The sequence below is a fragment of the Mchenga conophoros genome, linkage group LG3, assembly GCF_057382185.1.
Source record: "Mchenga conophoros isolate Kocher_MC1m ecotype Shallow Benthic linkage group LG3, M_conophoros_male_GT1.1, whole genome shotgun sequence".
In the NCBI taxonomy this organism is placed as follows: Eukaryota; Metazoa; Chordata; class Actinopteri; order Cichliformes; family Cichlidae; genus Mchenga; species Mchenga conophoros.
Genome location: NC_140528.1, coordinates 65222379 through 65241430, shown reverse-complemented (window position 1 = coordinate 65241430; position 19052 = coordinate 65222379). Strand labels below are relative to the sequence as shown.

The window sequence follows — 19052 nt, the reverse complement described above, 5'->3', positions numbered from 1 at the left end:
GGTACCCACAAAGCTGTCATGGTCCCTGTGCCTGCCCAGCCGGCCTCACAAGGCTACACTTGTGTTTTTGCTTTTTCTCTCTCTCCCCTACCTCTCTGCCTGGGCGGAGCTCACAGCTGGCTCCCGCCCTTGGCTCACACAGCTGTTGGCGATCAGCTGATTACCCATCTACTATTTGAGGCTGGGTCACAGATCCTCTCATCGCTGGATGATTGAGCTACTGGCGTTAGTCTTTCTTTTGGTCTTATACCTTTACGCCCTACCTTCGTGATTTGTGAGTGATTTCTCCCTTTCCTGTTCCAGTTTATCTTCCCGGACCTGTGACCTCCCCGTGGTACGGACGTGTGTGAGTCGGATGTGAGGACGTGAGCGAGCGTGAGAGAGAGAGAGCCTTCCCCTAATCCCCTGGAACCCTGGACTTTTCCCGTCACTGTATATAGTATTGCACTGGTGTGTAAATAAATCGTGTTCTGAGACGTCAACCTGCTCTGCGCTTCAGTCCCTGCTTTCAATTTGTGACAAAAGCAATGCGTGAAAGTCACGTGGTCTGTCAATCTCTATAAAATGAGGCCATATTGATGTCTGCAGTTCAGAGTTCATTAAGTGAAAAAGATGCAGTGTGTGTTTCTGATGAGAGCAGACTCTTTAACAAAAACCTCTAAGATTAATTTAAAAGAGGTAACATGTTAATATGTTGGTGCAACAGGTAAAAAATAAAAATAAGACAAATGCAGAAGAGAAAATATTGGATGTTACTGTTGTTCTTAGTGGATGTGGTGGAGCAGCTGAAACAGGTTCAGCATTTGTTCTGCACTTCATGTATTAGAGCTGCACAGCAGAGAGGCTACTCTGATATGTTTTGTTCTCTTCACTGTGAATAAAAAGCTGCTTTTTACAGTTTTTTGTTATCAGAATATCCATCCATCCATCCATCCGTTCGCTTCCGCTTATCCTTTTCAGGGTCGCGGGGGGCGCTGGAGCCTATCCCAGCTGTCATAGGGCGAAAGGCAGGGTACACCCTGGACAGGTCGCCAGTCTGTCGCAGGGCCAACACAGAGGGACAGACAACCATTTGCACTCACATTCATTTGCACATTCACACCTAGTGACAATTTGGATTATCCAATTAACCTATCCCCTCAAGCTGCATGTCTTTGGACGGTGGAAGGAAGCCGGAGTACCCAGAGAGAACCCACGCAAACACGGGGAGAACATGCAAACTCCACACAGAAAGACCCCGGCCTGATGTTGGAATTGAACTCAGGACCTTCTTGCTGTGCGGCAACAGTGCTAACCACTGTGCCACCGTGCTGCTGTTATCAGAATAAAAGAAAAATATTTTACTTAACAGCACAAAAGAAACAGCTACAAAGCTGCAAAACAAGTGATTTCACTTATTTTGATGGCAGATGATGTGGATGAAACTTACTTAATACAGTCAGTCTGATGATATCACTCCACTCTGTTAACAAATAGTCCCTTCTGCCCCGGCAGCTGTATCCTTCACCATCAGATTCAGTAACTGTGATTCTGTATTCACTGGACGTTTCAGGTATGTTTTTCTGGCTTTGTCTCCATTCATACATCCACTGAGCTCCTTCACCTCCCCGAATCTCACATCTGACAGTGACTGTCTCACCGCTGTATATCTGAGTCCAGGATGACTGCAGGGTCACAGTGGGCTTACTGGGAGCTGTTCACATAAGAATGATCCAGTTATGAGAAGAGAAACATAAAAACTTGGCTTTTTATAACATAAGAGGAGAGTGACTGCAGAACAGCTGATTCACAGACAAACTTTGAAACTTTAAAACAAAGTCACATCATAACAATTTCAAACTGTAACACAACATTTTTTACAAAGTCTGCAATATTTACTTTGCACAGTTATCATCTTTTGTTCAGATTCCAAAAAAATTACAGATTATTTTTCATGAGTTGACAGCAGATTAAGAAGACTGGAAGAAATTATCATGTGAGAAACGTTTTCTAAAAGTTCTGATGAGGTCATCATGTGAAACTGGTGCAGTTGCTGATTTGGGACATTGGAGTGTGTCACACTTGTAGTTATTGTATAACAAACAGGTTTCAAGTGGTTCTGACAGATTTTCCATGAACTGAACCTTAAATCACTGATCCACTAATGCATCTGTTCTACACTGGAGGTTCTTCTAGCTGTGGTATCATTAAAGATATTATGACACTCATGAACACCTTTATTTTTCATTAATTAAAATAACTGAATGCCATTAACAATAATTACATGAAAGAATCTAAGTGGAACCTGTAATGTAGCAGAACAGTCTCTAATAAAATGAGGTTATATTGTAGTCAAACCTGAAACGTCGAGGAATTAATGTAAAAATGCTAAAAACAAAGGAAGTAACTGATCTGCAGTGATAAACTCCACATGTGCAGCCATGAGGTCAAGATGGGAGAGATTGGGATTATTACATTTGGACTGATTTTTTTTCATCAAACTAACAAAATCTTTTTCAGAGTGATTATTAAATATCTTTATAATGACACTAAAAGATATTTTAAACTGCTTTTTATCCGAAACAACAAAATAAACCTACAGTGCTGTTGAAAGATAAAGTGTTTGGTTGAGTTGATGAAACATTGTGCAGTATAAATTAAAATATGTGAAATATGTCCAACTTACTTATTACTCTCAATGGGGTGCTATTACTCCACTCTGTCCAGGAAGAGCTTCTTGTGGACCGGCAGCTGTATCCTCCACCATCAGACTCATTAACTCTGTTGATTCTGTATTCATTGGACGTTTCATGTATGTTTACCTGGCCTTGTCTCCATTCATACGTCCACTGAGCTCCTTCACCTCCCTGAATCTCACATCTGACAGTGACTGTATCACCGCTGTATATCTGAGTCCAGGACGGCTGCAGGGTCACAGTGGGCTTAGGAGGAGCTGTTCAAATAAAAAACATAACATCATCAGACTTATAGAAATATGAAATGATCATTAAAGCTGTCTTGGTTTTATTGCTCTTGTTCGTGGTAATCACATTTTTTTTTCATCGCAGTGTCAATTTGACTGAAAATCACCATTAAAAATGTTAATAAAAACAAACAGATTAAACCTGGTAATTTGCTGATATTTAGACTCTACCAGCAAAGTGACTGAAAACAACCAGGTGTGCACAAAACTAAACTGTGAGACTGAACATCAACACATAAACACACAATATCATGTAAACAACTTCAGTTTCTCAGATTTTACATTGTATAAACAATTTTTATAGTCAAATATTGACCGAAACTAGACTGGAAAAAAATTACATTCTTATTTTGCCCCAAATTCATTATGTTTAATTTGGCAAATTAAAGATAAATAAAGTAAAAAACAAAACTGCTGCTATGAGTAAACATACCAGCAGTTAGAGAAAGGCTAACGTAGCAGAGCAGTCTCTCCTAAAATGAGGCCAAATTGTAGTCAAATCGAAACTTGCTAAATGCTAAAAGAAAAGAACTGCATCATGACACTGAGCTGCAGTGATGAAAACTCCACATGTGCAACAACTGAGGTGAAGAAACTGGGATCATTACATTTGTATTTCATTTTTCATCAAACCTACTGAATATGTCCAACTTACATAATACAGTTAATTTGGTGATATCACTCCACTTTGTCCAGGAGGAACTTCTTTTACCCCGGCAGCTGTATCCTCCACTGTCAGACTCAGTAGCACTGCTGATTGTGTATTCTCTGGATGTTGCAGGTGTTTTTAACTGGCCTCGTCTCCATTCATACGTCCACTGAGCTCCTTCACCTCCCTGAATCTCACATCTGACAGTGACTGTCTCACCTCTGTATATCACACTGCTGTATATCTGAGTCCCGGATGGCTGCAGGGTCATAGTGGGCTTAGGAGGAGCTGTTCAAAAAAAATATATATATCATTAGCAGACTGATATTTGGCTTGAAAATCAAAAGGTCCTTTTTTTTAAATAAATAAATTAAACCAGGTAATTTAATGATCTTTATATTTAACAATTTACGTATTTCTACATCTTCATATTTACATATGTAGACATTTATGAACATATAATCCATGAGTCATCAGTTAGCTCTTGTTTGCTAGCAATGCTGTTAAACTTCCAGCAATGGATTCAAAGCTGGAGGCTGCTCTGCTCTCATAAAGTGATTATTAGTTCATAAATGGTGAAAAACAAAGTCTTCATGTAGCAACAAAGTCAAAACTACACAAAACCTTTGTAAAAACATTTATCTGAGTTCAGTTTTACAGAAAATAATCTTCATTCAGAATAAAATTAAATTCTTATTTTGCACCAAATTCAAGATGTTTAATTTGGAAAATGTAAAGATAAATAAAGTAAAAAAAATAAATAAATACTGCTATGAGTAAACATACCAGCAGTTAGAGAAAGGCTAATGTAGCAGAGCAGTCTCTCCTAAAATGAGGCCAAATTGTAGTCAAATGGAAACTTTGAGGAATTAGAAAAAAGAAAAATGCTAAAACTTAAGATCTGCATCATGACACTGAGCTGCAGTGATGAAAACTCCACATGTGCAACAACTGAGGTGAAGAAACTGGGATCATTACAGTTTATATTTCATTTTCATCAGATTTACTGAATACATTTTTCTTTTGAGTGATTACTGTTTATAACTCCATTAAAACTTTGTTTACTTTTGTTGATATTTTGTTGTACTTTTGTATGAAATGTGTAAAATAAATTAACATTAAAATGTCCTGTTGTGTGATCAACTTACATGATACAGTCAGTCTGATGATATCACTCCACTCTGTTAACAAATAGTCCCTTCTGCCCCGGCAGCTGTATCCTCCACTGTCAGACTCAGTAACTGTGGTTCTGTATTCACTGGATGTTTCAGGTATGTTTGACTGGCCTCGTCTCCATTCATACGTCCACTGAGCTCCTGCACCTCCCTGAATCTCACATCTGACAGTGACTGTCTCACCGCTGTATATCTGAGTCCAGGATGGCTGCAGGGTCACAGTGGGCTTAGTGGGAACTGTTCACATAAGAAGGATCCAGTTAGGAGAAGAGAGACATGAAAACTCTGCTGTTTATAACATAAGAGGAGAGTGACTGCTAAACAAATGATTCACAGACAAACAGTTTAAACTTTAAAACAAAGTCACATCATAACAATTTCAAACTGTAACACAACATTTTTTACAAAGTGTGCAGTATTTACTTTGCACAGTTATCATCTTTTGTTCAGATTCCAAAAGTTACAGATTATTTTTCACGAGTTGACAGCAGATTAAGAAGACTGGAAGAAATTACAGTGCGAGAAACGTTTTCTAAAAGTTCTGATGAGGTCATCATGTGAAACTGGTGCAGTTGCTGATTTGGGACATTGGAGTGTGTCACACTTGTAGTTATTGTATAACAAACAGGTTCTTGTGGCTCTGACTGATTTTCCATGAACTGAACTGTACCAGTTTCACATGATGACCTCATCACAACCTTTATTTTTCATTTATTTGAAAAAAATTAATTGATTCCATGAACAACAATTACATGAAAGAATCTAAGTGGAACCTGTAATGTAGCAGAACAGTCTCTAATAAAATGAGGTTATATTGTAGCCAAACCTGAAACGTCGAGGAATGAATGTAAAAATGCTAAAAACAAAGGAAGTAACTGATCTGCAGTGATAAACTCCACATGTGCAGCCATGAGGTCAAGATGGGACAGACTGGGATTATTACGTTTTGAGTGAATTCTTCTATCAAAATAACAAAATATTTTTCAGAGCGATTATTAAATATTTAATAATGACATTAAAAAATATTTTAAACTGCTTTTGATACTAACCAACAACATAAACCTACAGTGCTGTTGAAAGATAAAGTGTTTGGTTGAGGTGATGAAACACTGCAGTATAAATCAAAATGTATGAAATATGTCCAACTTACTTATTACTCTCAATGGGGTGCTATTACTCCACTCTGTCCAGGAAGAGCTTCTTCTGCCCCGGCAGCTGTATCCTCCACCATCAGACTCATTAACACTGTTGATTGTATATACACTGGATGTTCCACGTATGTTTGACTGGCCTCGTCTCCATTCATACGTCCACTGAGCTCCTTCACTTCCCTGAATCTCACATCTGACAGTGACTGTGGTACCTCTGTATATCTGAGTCCAGGATGGCTGCAGGGTCACAGTGGGCTTAGGAGGAGCTGTTCATAAAAAATAACATCATCAGACTTATAGAAATATAAAATGATAATTGAAGCTTTCCTGGTTTTATTGCTCGTGTTAGTGGTAATCACATTTTTTTCATCCCAGTGACAATTTGACTGAAAATCAACAAAAAAAACTTTAATAAAAACAAACAGATTAAACCTGGTAATTTGCTGATATTTAGAATCTACCAGCAGAGTGACTGAAAACAACCAGATGTGCACAAAACTAAACTGTGAGACTGAACATCAACACATAAACACACAATATCATATAAACAACTTCAGTTACTCAGATTTTACATTGCATAAATACTTTTAAAAGTCAAATATCCCACTATTTACTTATTTCTACATCTTCACATTTTCATATTTGTACATTTATGAACATATAATCCAGAGTTGTCAATTGGCTGTTATCCTTCTGAATAACCTGAGATCTTAGTTTCTAAGGAGGCTCAGATCCTTTAATGTGTGGAGCAAGATGTAGGAGATTTTCTACCAGTCTGTGGTGACAAGTGTGTCTATTTTACTGTTGTCTGCTGGGAGGCCACACTTCAGAGGCACCAGAGCTCCTCTGACTGATTCAACCACGCTGCCATAACGAACACTTCAATACATCATTCCTACCGTTTTCTATAAAGCTGTATAATAACCCTTCATAAAATCCCAAACATATTAGTTATTAATGCAATTTGCATTTCTGTCTTACACAATATGAGCCTTACTTTTACTGTTTTTAACAAACTTTATTTTATTCATTTTTTTCACTGTAAATATAAAAATTTCTGCGCTGTCTCATAGTGTAAGGCCCCACACCAGGCCCCATTGGCACTTTTATTTTATTGTGAAACTTTGTTGTTTATAGTAGACTTTACTACTTTCACTTTTTATCATGCTGCTCTAACACAACAATTTCCTTTGTGGGATCAATAAAGTATCTATCAATATTGACCTGTTGAATATGTGTCCTATGTTGTAAACTCTTAGAGCCGGAACTTTGACGTGAACGACGCGAGCCGGGAGCCGTGTTTTTTTCTTTCTCTCAGGCACTTTTTTTCCGCTTTGCTCCGCAGGCGAGCCTTGTGGTTTGCGCTGGGAAGAGGGGGGAAGGGCGGTAGTTACACTCTCAGTAGCACAGGAACAGAGCAGGAGGGAGAGACAGAGAAAGAGCCAGGGACAACAACGTCACATTAGAAAGGTATAGTAATCATCCACAACTATTTTCAGTTGCAGATGATAAAGGATTTAGAAAGTTTATTCATGCAGGCCTATGTGACAGAGGATATGCATGTTCTTTTTGTTTTCATATTTTAATTTATATTTAATTGTGTTGTGGTTTGCAGTGTTTTGTGTTGTTTCATTTTAAATTTGTTTAAAAGGAAAAAAGCTGAGAATTTAAATAGTTAAAAGTTGAAATGTGAATAGTTGGTTTTTGTATTATGATTTATTTATTACATTTTATGTGGAGTGAATAAGTAAAAGTATATTTACGGTGGCCCCTACAGACAAAGCACGTACGAACTTCAAAACACGTACGAACTTCAAAACACGTACAAACTTCAAAACACGTACAAAAGACAACAGAAGGTCTCCAGGATGCTGGGCGCAGTGTTGAGCTTTTGTTACGTAGAGGCTACACAAGCCAGGAAGTACCAACGACCGGATTTGGTGTGTGGTAGTAACAGGTAAATGAATATTTTTGTTTAAATTATTTGAATATATAGGAGTGCTTGTGTATAAATACACAAACAATACACATATGCTTTCAATTGTGTAATTTAAGTGATCTAGGTAGCTCTGTTTTGGAAGTTCATTTCATTTTGGGCTGTTTCAATGTGGACGCACAACTCTGTGAAAATGACTGAAAACGCCAGTGTGGACTCGGAGCATTTTCGGACGTAGCCTAAATGTTGTTTCTTGGAACTGCAGAGGGCTACAACAAAAGAAAAGTTCAACAGGTTATGAATTTGAATCACATATAAATTATCTGAAGTTGTTTTCTTACAAGAAATTCGACCTTTTGAATGTCTGAGTGCCGGCATGTGACGGCCGTACTGAATACCATTTGGAGTTGTTCCACTGACATTTCAGCGAAATGGATTAGCCACATCATTTTTACACTTTGATTTGTGAGGTATCTTTGAATTCAGCCTGCTGTAAGTTCATAATTTTCATCTCCATCAAACAAAGAGATGTCCTTTTGTTCCTAACATAAGCTTACTTAACTGTGATCTTAAGTTTTTCTGTAAACCTTTAGCAACACGTTTGTAAATAACTTTGTCTCAAATGATTAATAAAGCTCAGAAAGAGTTCATCATAAGCAGGTAAGGTTTTCATCATGTGAGATGTCGGATTCAGCAATTTTGTTTTTCGATGCCAAAAAGCATTTCTGGGGCAACACTGCTCAGGAGGAGCTGTTTAAGTGCACTGTGTGTATGTTCCCCCGTGTGTCTGTGTGGGTCTAAAGGCTTCCTCCTGCAGTCCAAAGACGTGCAGTTCAGTTTTACAGAAATTAATGTGTGAAAGATTGAAAGACAAAGTATTTTGTTGTGTTTTTGATGAGACTTTGTGCAATATAAATAAAAAAGGGTGAAATATGTCCAACTTACATGATACAGTTAATTTGGTGATATCACTCCACTCTGTCCAGGAGGAACCTCTTTTACCCCGGCAGCTGTATCGTCCACTGTCAGACTTAGTAGCACTGCTGATTCTGTATTCATTGGATTTTTCACGTATGTTTGACCGGTCTCGTCTCCATTGATACGTCCACTGAGTTCCTTCACCTCCTTGAATCTCACATCTGAGAGTGACTGTCTCACCGCTGTATATCACACTGCTGTATATCTGAGTCCAGGAGGATTGCAGGAACACAGCAGGCTTAGGAGGAGCTGTTCAAATAAAAAAATATATATCATTAGAACAATGATAAATTGACTTCAAAATCAATAATCAAAAAGTTATTTTTTAATAAATAAATTAAACCAGGTAATTTAATGATCTTTATATTCAACAATTTATTTATTTCTACATCTTCATATTTACATATTTAGACATTTATGAACATATAATCCGTGAGTCGTCAGTTAGCTCTTGTTTGCTAACAATGCTGTTAAACCTCTAGTGATGGATTCAAAGCTGGAAAATGCTCTGCTCTCATGAAGTGATTATTGTTTCATAAATGGTGAAATACAAAGTCTTCATGTAGCAACAAAGTCAAAACTACACAAAACCTTTGTAAAAACATTTATCTGAGTTCAGTTTTACAGAAAATAATCTTCATTCAGAGTAAAATTAATTTCTTATTTTGCCCAAAACTCGTGATGTTTAATTTGGAAAATGTAAAGATAAATAAAGTAAAAAACAAAACAAAACTGCTGCTATGAGTAAACATACGAGCAGTTAGAGAAAGGCTAATGTAGCAGAGCAGTCTCTCCTAAAATGAGGCCAAATTGTAGTCAAATGGAAAGTTTGAGGAATTAGAAAAAGAAAAGTGCTAAAAGAAAAGATCTGCATCATGACACTGAGCTGCAGTGATCAAAACTCAGCATGTGCAACAACTGAGGTGAAGAAACTGGGATCATTACATCTGTTTTTCATTTTTCATCAAATTTACTGAATATATATTTTTGTGAATGATTACTGTTACATTAAAAATTAATTCACACTACTTTTGTTGTTATTTTGTATAAAATGTGTGAAATAAATTAACATTAAAATATCCTGTTATGTGATCAACTTACATGATACAGATAATGAGATGATGTCACTCCACTGTGTGTAGAAATTTCCCCTTCTTCCTATGCAGGTGTATCCTCCACTGTCAGACTCAGTAGCTTTGATAATTCTGTATTCCTTGGATTTTTCATGTATGTTTGACCGGTCTTGCCTCCATTCATACGTCCACTGAGCTCCTTCACCTCCCTGAATGTCACATCTGACAGTGACTGTCTCACCGCTGTATATCTGAGTCCAGGATGGCTGCAGGGTCACAGTGGGCTTAGGAGGAGCTGTTAAAAATATATCATGAGCAGGCTTACAGAAATACAAATTTAACGCTGTCCTGCCTTTTTTGCTCTTGTTAATGGGAATAATATTTTTGCATCCTGTTGGAAATATGACTTGCAATAAAAAGTTCTGACATGTTGATTATTACTTAAAGAGATAAAGAGATGCATTTCTGATGTCATATGAGTCTGAAATGTAGGTTTCTTCAAATTCTACTTTTTTTGTTATTGCCTTGACATTTTCCAGCAGAGCAGCAGCTGATGGCAGCATGTGTTCAGCATGTGTTCAGCATGTGTTCAGCCGAGGAGATTCAGTGACAACATTTAAAGCTTTGTCCGAGTTTAGCTGGAGGACATTAGCTCACATTCAGTTTGAGCCTCAAAGTCATCAGTCATTAAGAGAACTCAACATGCCAGGGTCACATGGTCTAAGTACAGCATATCTTTGTGTCATCAGCATATGCAAAATAAGAAGATTCACCATGTGTCTCCATTACATGTCCAATACTAAGGACATATAAGGAGAGCAGGATCAGACTGACTCTATTGTGCTGAACACAACAGTAGTTTTGCCAAAATCTGTTTGTAATTTTATAGTCCAAGTCCAAACTTTTCTGAACCAATCAATTCATACAAACTTTTAAAAAGATAATCAGGAATGTAAACATGTCACAGGAAACTGTTTACAACAACAAGCACGTGGACTCAACAAAAATCACAAGTTTACTAAAAACTTCATCAGCAGCAGATCAAGGTAACTCTCACTAATGTTCCATAAACAGCTGATCCACATATGGAGCTGTTCTACATTAGAGGTTTTTCTTGTGTCATTGAAAGTGAGACTCGTGAACACCTGTGGAGGGTGTGGTTTGGAGCTCAGTTGCAGGGCAGGGGTGGAGCAGCAGGTTGAGGGGACAGCATCAGGGGTGGGTGGCAGAAACAGCTGATCCCAGCCGCACTAATGACCTTTTCCCTTATTTTAGTAGCTGCACGTGTCTGGAGGAGGAGAGTCAGACTGAGACTGAGAGTCAGAGTGGAGCAGAATGGAGCAAATGGCTCCAGCGTGTGTGTGTGTGTGTGTGTGTGTGCACGCGCGCGGAAATAGAAATAAAAAGTGAGAACAGAATCCAAAAGCTCTCTACTTGTGTGTGTTTGGGGGTGTGGTGCAAGGGACAAGTGGCAGAGTGCTACAACTACTATGTTTTCATCAATTTCAAAATGTCATCTTGAACATGAATCCAAAAGAAAGCTGTAATGAGAAAGGCTGAAATAGCAGACCAGCGTCTGATATAATTCAACTACATTTTGGTCAAACCTGAAAGCTCGAGGATTTAATGTAAAAATGCTAAGAAAAAAAAAAGACCTGATGGAACTGCAGCAATAGAATCCACATGTGGAAATCGTTTTGCCTTCCAGATACATTTGGATATTAATCTAAAAAAAATAATATTATTGAAAGTATTGATATTAAAAATATTTTGTTGTGTCATTGGATGAAACATCATGCAATGTAAATTAAAAAGAGTGAAATATGTCCAGCTTACATGATACGGTCAGTGTGATGATGTCACTCCACTCTGTGAAGAACCTGTCTGTTCTGCCCCGGCAGCTGTATCCTCCACTGTCAGACTCAGTAACTGTGATTCTGTATTCATTGGATGTTGGAGGTGTGTTTATCTTGTCTGGACTCCATTCATACGTCCACTGAGCTCCTTCACCTCCCTGAATCTCACATCTGACAGTGACTGTCTCACCGCTGTATATCTGAGTCCAGGATGGCTGCAGGGTCACAGTGGGCTTAGGAACTGGTCAAACAAAAATATATCATTAGCAGATGGATAATTTCACTTGAAAATCAACAATAAATGTCACGGTCTGTGTGGAGGGAGGCATGAAAGGACCCACAATGCAGACTCAAACGTAGAGGCCAGGCTGAAACTCAAAATGGGAGCTTTATTGCTGAACACTGGAAAAATTAAACTAACGTTGGCAATTCAAAATAAACTTGGTAGGTATGGCAAACACAACACACAGACATATATGAGGGAGGACGCAACGCTGAACACATCAGGAAGACGGAGGACTTAAATACACACACGAGGTGATCAGGAGAAGTGGCAACACATGGACAAACAGCTGAAACATGAGCATAACGACGTCAAAGGGGAAGTGCAAAACTAAACACACTAAACACAGGAACATAGGACCTTTTTCAAAATAAAACAGGAAACATAATGAAACGCAGACATGACAACGTGAACTTGACAACAAAAGACATGCAGACACAAAACACATAAGGACAAGGGAGACTTAACGCAGGGGTTGAAAACACAAGGGGAAACTAATAAACAAATGAACTTAGAAAACCCACTGAACACTGGGTCAAAAGACCCAGGAGCGTGACAATTAAAAAAATGTATTAAACTAATTGAATCAGGTAATTTACTATATATTTTTATCTCCAGATGTTTCACTGTGAGTGATTGCTGTGTATTATTATAATTACATTAAAAGCTGTTGTACATCAGATTTAATATTTAGATATTCAAATAAAAACCAAAAGCTTGAGGTTTGTTGAAAGACAAAGTATTTTGTTGTGTTCTTCGATGAAACATTGTGCAAGATAAATTTAAATGAGTGAATCCCACTTACATAATACAGTCAATGTGATGTTGTCAGTCCACTCTGTCCAGGACGAGTCTCTTTTGCCCCGGCAGCTGTATCTTCCCCCATCAGACTCAGTAGCACTGCTGATTGTGTATTCTCTGGATGTTGGAGGTGTGTTTAACTTGGCTGCTCTCCATTCATACGTCCAATGAGCTCCTTCACCTCCATGAATCTCACATCTGACAGTGACTGTCTCACCTCTGTATATCACACCGCTGTATATCTGAGTCCTGGATGGCTGCAGGGTCACAGTGGGCTCAGGAGGAGCTGTTTAAATAAAAAATATATGATTAGGAGATTGACTTGTGAGTTTGACTTGAAAATCAATAGCAGAATTATACAAATATCAAATCATCATTAAAGCTGTCCTGGGGTTTTTTTTTTTTGCTCTTGTTAATGGTGGTCGTAATTTTGCATTCTGGTGAAAATTTCCCTTGAAAATCAACTTTCAGGAGGTTTGTTTAAAAAAACACACACAGGTAATTTGATGATATTTAGAATCTACCAGAGTGAATGAAAACAAACATACAAATAATCCTGAAATGAGGGAAACTGAGTTTTCTGTTCCACAAAGAGAGTTAACTCTTTGTGTAGACAGCTCTCTGTGTTTTGCTCTTAAAGTTGTGTTTATAAATCTGTGGAGTTATCAAAACATTGGTTCCATATAGAAAAGTTGTTTCTGTGGCTGGTTGTGATTTCATGTCAGGACTCAGCCCATTACAGAGGACAAAACAGTAATATAGTTGAGTTCTGTACGGTCTGCAGTTATTCAACTGATTTTTTCCAAAGCCAGTAAAGAGACTGTTTCAGTCATCTGTGTGTGAAGAAATAAAAACATGTAAACGAGTGTCTGTGTCTTTAAATGATCACGTGTCTTTATCTTATCACGAAATAAATTATTTTGTGATCAGATAAACAAATGGCTTCATTTGTTTTCTATTTTCTATTTTTTTGAATTCTATTTTGTTGTTATTGTCTTGAAACTTTCGAGCAGAGAAGAAGCTGATGGCAGCATGTGTTCAGCCGAGGAGAGAGTTTAGCTGCAGGACGTCAGCTCTCATTCAATTTTGAAATAGTGGTGAAAACTGTGTGTTTGCAGCCACAGACATGAAGAAACTGGGACAATTACATTTGCATTTATTTTTTTCATGTAAGAAACAATTTGTTTTCTCGTTTTTACCCTGAGTGATTACTTAATATTAACATAATAACATTAAAAGCTGTTGTGCATGACTTTAGATATCAAACTAAAAAAAAGAAACGCACAGTACTGTGGAAATTATTTTGCAATCTTTTTGGAATTAAAATGAGAGAAATGTGTCCAACTTACCTATTACTCCCAATGTGATGACATCACTCGACTCTGTCCAGGAGGAGCTTCTTGTGCCCCGACAGCTGTATCCTCCTCTGTCAGACTCAGTAACTGTAATTTTGTGTTCATTAGATGTTGGAGGTGTGTTTAACTTGTCTGGACTCCATTCATACGTCCACTGAGCTGCTTCACCTCCATGAATCTCACATCTGACAGTGACTGTCTCACCGCTGTATATCTGAGGCCAGAATGGCTCCACAGTCACAGTGGGCTTAATGGGAACTGGTCACATAACAATGATCCAGTTAGGAAAAGAGAAACATAAAAATTCACGACATTAGAGTAGAGTCACAACAAAACAGCCAGCAGTTGTTAAAGTACAAACAACTTCAGTTTTTAAATTAGTTTCCAATCATTAAAACATAATGATTAGTGCATAAAATGTTCACTGGATAGATTTATGCACAGATTTATGCTAATACACAGTCAGTACATGAAGCTCGTTTTGATACAAGGCCTTGGGAAATAGAGACGCTGATGGTGTCACAGCACCCTCTGGTAGAAACAAAATAAAATAATAAAATAATATAACATAAACAGAATTATAGAAATCTAAAATCATTATAAATATCTGTCCTGGTTTTATTGCTATTGTTAATGGGAATCATAATTTTGTATTCTAGTGACAATTTGACTTGAAAAACAAGTTTTGTTTTCATTGAGGACGCACTGAGCCTAATAATTATTAATTTGACATATTTAGTTTTCTAAGTACTGGTTTGAACAGTGATTCACTCCATAATTCGGAGAAGGCCATTTTAAACTTGGAAAAAATATCTAAACTCATCAGTTTCCTGAATGACGAATGATTCGCTTTTAATTTGTGTTTCTTCTCCTTCCTCTGCAGGTGTAGACGTCTCTATCAGATATAGAGATTGCACTTAGAGCTCAAAGAGATGATCTCATTGTCAGATGGGTTTTTTCTGAAATCAGATTCTGTCTGCACAGTCCATCAGAGGTCAGAGTTACACTGCCCCCTGCTGGTGTGGTGTCAGCTTTCAGAGTGGCCTTGATTTTAAGTTTTGTAAGTTAGAAAAATATGAGGTTGTTATTGTGATCCTTTTAGTGGAAGAAGAAGAAACCCACAACATCTGCCACACAGATGTTCCAGCTGCAGTTTTCTTTCCTACTGCAAATGTGAGCAGTGATGGCAATAACGGCATTATAAGTAACGACGTAACAGACAGACGGTTGAAGCTGTCTTCAGCTTACGGCATCTTATATCAGTTGCACGCAAGTAGCTGTCTACGTAAGCAGCTGCGCTCTCCCATAGACAGCAATCACTTTTTGCCACAACACCTGAAGCTCAGGTGGCAAAACAATTGCATGAGTGCTGCTGTTTGACTGCGGAAGAATAAAGTAGTCGTGGTAAGCCAATCACATGACCACTTCAAGATGCCAAAGCAAGAAGGTGATATAAACCAGTTTTTAAATTGTGTTGATAGGCCACGTAAAACCAGAGTCATGATAAACAATGTATATGCTGTGTTTTTTTCCTGAATACTTTCGTCACATTTACTGTCTAAGGACAGCGCTAGCAAGCACTCTGTGCTTATGAGCAAAAAATAAACAAAACAAAAAAACAGCCCGTTCCTGTTGGTGGGAAAATGTACAATGTCGACCAATGAAAAATTGATATGGCAATATGACATGTGATTGTTTAGGAAGAGGGGGAAGTTTTAGGAGTGACAGAGAGAGAAAGAGAAAGAAAGAGAAAGAGCAGAAAAAAGGGAGAGAGAGAGAGAGTTATAAGATGTGAGAGATTTGTGACGTTTAGTGTGTTTGGAGCATGTAGATAGTGTTGTCTTGTGTAGTTAGTGTGTAGTGTTGTGGATAGTTTTGTGTTGTGTGTGAGAACAATAAGGCGACTGCTGTCTCCAGGTAGAAAACAGGAGTGATACACCTGCTGCTGTCAGACCTGCATATCAGGCCGTGATGTTCTCCTTTATAGTGGACAGAAGTTATTTTTTTGGAGTGGCACAAATAATTTGTGGCATCTTATTGAATGCAGAACAGCTGATTGTTTTGTAAATAGTTTGAAATGTCTGGGAGCAGGTGAGCCTGGTTTCTATTGACATAACCACCACCAGCAGAATAACGTCACTTAAATGAGTGAGTAATACGCCACCTGGTGGTTTGTTCTAAGCGTGAGAAAAAGCCTGAGCCTGTAAGCCTGAGCGCAGGGTTTATGAACCCTTTACTTATAGAAAACTCTCCAAATTCACTTGTGGATCTGTCACAGCAGAAGTGCAATCTTGTGAATCATAACTGTGATCTGTTAGCATTGACTAATAAACACGCATGAAAAGGAAATCAGTCAGTTTCAAGGAAACAAACTCTAGTAAATGTAAAGTTTATGTAGCAGCTGAAACATCTGCTCACATGGTTGCACTCTTGATATGATCATTTTAGTATTTTAAAATGCAGTGGAGTGTGAGCTGTATCATATACAATATTTTGTCCCTCAGGTTATTCCTGAAATATAGTTTGTTTCAAGTTTGTTATATGACGGGTCACATTTATTCATCTCGTAAGTAAATGATTCTACAGTATTGCTCAGCAAATACACTTCTTCCTGGTCTGTTAATGTGAAAGTCCGCCATCTAGTGGTTAAATAGCGGAAGTGCCAAGTAATAATGGCTAGAGCTCCGTGTCTGTGATAGTTCTCCATCTGCTGCTCTTGAGATGGGATAAAGTGTAAGTTTGGGCAGATGATGGATTGTTTCTACATATTAGTGCTCTGTCCTTCTTGTGGGTCTGTGAAGTTTGTTACATTACTACTGTAAGCTAACTGTTAGTGCTTTGTTTTGCCTGTTAGCATAAAACATGTCAGCATGTGGTATTTGTATTTACGTCACTTGACAGGCTTTGTCCATTTATTGTTAATGTTGTGATCTTGCATTGGTCATGTGACATTTGTGCATCTACACTGAGATTAAATGTACCTGCTCTGTTTTGTTGTTACAGTTTTACAGACTGAAAGTGGTACAAATGGTAGATCAGTAAAAGCTCTGAAGAACGCCACAGTCTCCACATGGAGCGCTTACTGAAGCCATTTATGTTTAACTGCACAGGCTGAATAGAAGCATTGAGTCTGTGCAGAAGATAAGATGTAAACACAGGGAGGATATTATTGAGCACATTATAGGAGATAACAGCTACATATATGAACAGGAAGAAAAAGATCATTTCTTACCTTCAGCATTTCCACAGATGACAGTACTGAGCACTAAAATAATGAATAAAACCTCATCAGACATTATACAACTGATAAGATCAAAAACAATATAAAGTAAGACTTTCTTAAAGATGAACAGTAATAACCAGTAATCTGTTTGACAATAAAATAAAATAATCATAAAAATCCAAACTGTTGTAACACAGTGTGTAACTATAAGTGATGCAAAAAGCAGCAGCGTATCAAACATTTAAACACTATAAGAATCACAAGTCTGCTTTGTTCCAGCTCTCAGGTAAACAGGTTAAAGCAGTGACTCACTGTAATTCTCACAGATCAGAAACATTTTCTTTAATCGCTGCCGTTCAAACAATGTCAGACGTGTACTTACAGAAAAAGCCCATCATGCAGAGCAAAGAGTGCCCCATCGTCACATCCAGCCTGCTGCACTCTGATCCTCAGATAATCAAACAGTTTTAGTTTGCAGAAAAAGGAGAAGTTGTGTTTAATATAGATACAACAAGAGTTTTTCTACAGGCTCTTATTCTGATTGGTCTCTCTGTCCTTCCTGCCATTACACACAAAACTCAAACAGCTCCTGTAGCTTTGACCGCAGCAGTTGGTTGACATGTTTATATTTCCTGTCCACTGCAAACATAGAAGCTTGTTTCTTTTGTTGTGTTGTTTCCTTTCTCTATAATATATAAAGCTGTTCTGTTGCTTCATGTCAGGATATTTCTTTTGCCCATTTGGGGGTTTTTATGCTGCAATATCCACTAATATTTGTCTCCTGGCAGGTTTCTGCAGACTGGGAGTCACTGAGAGTGAATATACCAAAACAGCTTTTCTACTTTGGTGCCGGTATTTTCACTAAAGCCTTTTTAACCCTTGTGTGGTGTTCGTATTTTTGTTACTCAGCCAGTGTTCATGGGTCTGGTGGACCCGCTAGAGTTTTGGCTTTCCAAATTAACACTATCAAACAATTTTATGTTAAATTACTCAACAGATGTTTACTTCATCCCAATTACAAGACATATGAACAGCAAACATGGTTAATTTTTTCCCTTTACCTTTGATAGATCACATTTATGAATTAATGTGCTTCTCGTTTTTCTTTTATATAAAATGTTATAAATAAATCAGTTATAATCAAGTGGAGTGAGTGGAAAGACACAACACATTTACACGTGAAAAAATAATTAATTGTTTAATTTTTCTTTTGAAAAAAACTGAACACGGGTCTCACAGACCCGAACACCATACAAGGGTTAAATCATTTTTCTCCTTTTAATTGTTTAACTGCTGAATTAAAATTAAATTCTTACTTTAGGCTGCATTAAAATATGTTTATTTTATTCGACTCTTAGCTGAAACATCATCATGCAGTCATATAGTGAAAAGGCTCCTTTGACCTCAGACCTGTCAAAGTTTCCACCTTGTGGTTAAATTCTGGTTTTAAGTTTGGTGGAGACCCAAACACAGGAAATGACTCAGTGTCTGGCTGAAGTGAGATTAAAGACTTTTATGTTTCACCAACTAAAGAACAATTAAATTCATAGATAAATTCAAAGTTATATTTATTATCTGTTGTCATTTCAAAGTAAAGCAGGAACTCATTT

At 37.7% G+C, this 19052-nt stretch overlaps 1 protein-coding gene and 1 pseudogene across 1 annotated transcript; both read right to left on the bottom strand.

The window, feature by feature from the left end:
* The window catches only part of LOC146580115 (obscurin-like), a 374391-nt pseudogene that overhangs the window by 19782 nt on the left and 335557 nt on the right, over positions 1-19052 (bottom strand).
* Positions 7252-17861, bottom strand: LOC146580127 (cell adhesion molecule CEACAM5-like). Its single transcript, XM_085250735.1, has 8 exons — positions 17825-17861; positions 17452-17484; positions 14214-14477; positions 12869-13150; positions 11761-12021; positions 9953-10219; positions 8819-9100; positions 7252-7301 (listed from the first exon to the last, which is right to left on the bottom strand). The coding sequence occupies exons 1-8, from the start codon at positions 17859-17861 to the stop codon at positions 7252-7254; spliced, it is 1476 nt and encodes a 491-aa protein (XP_085106861.1).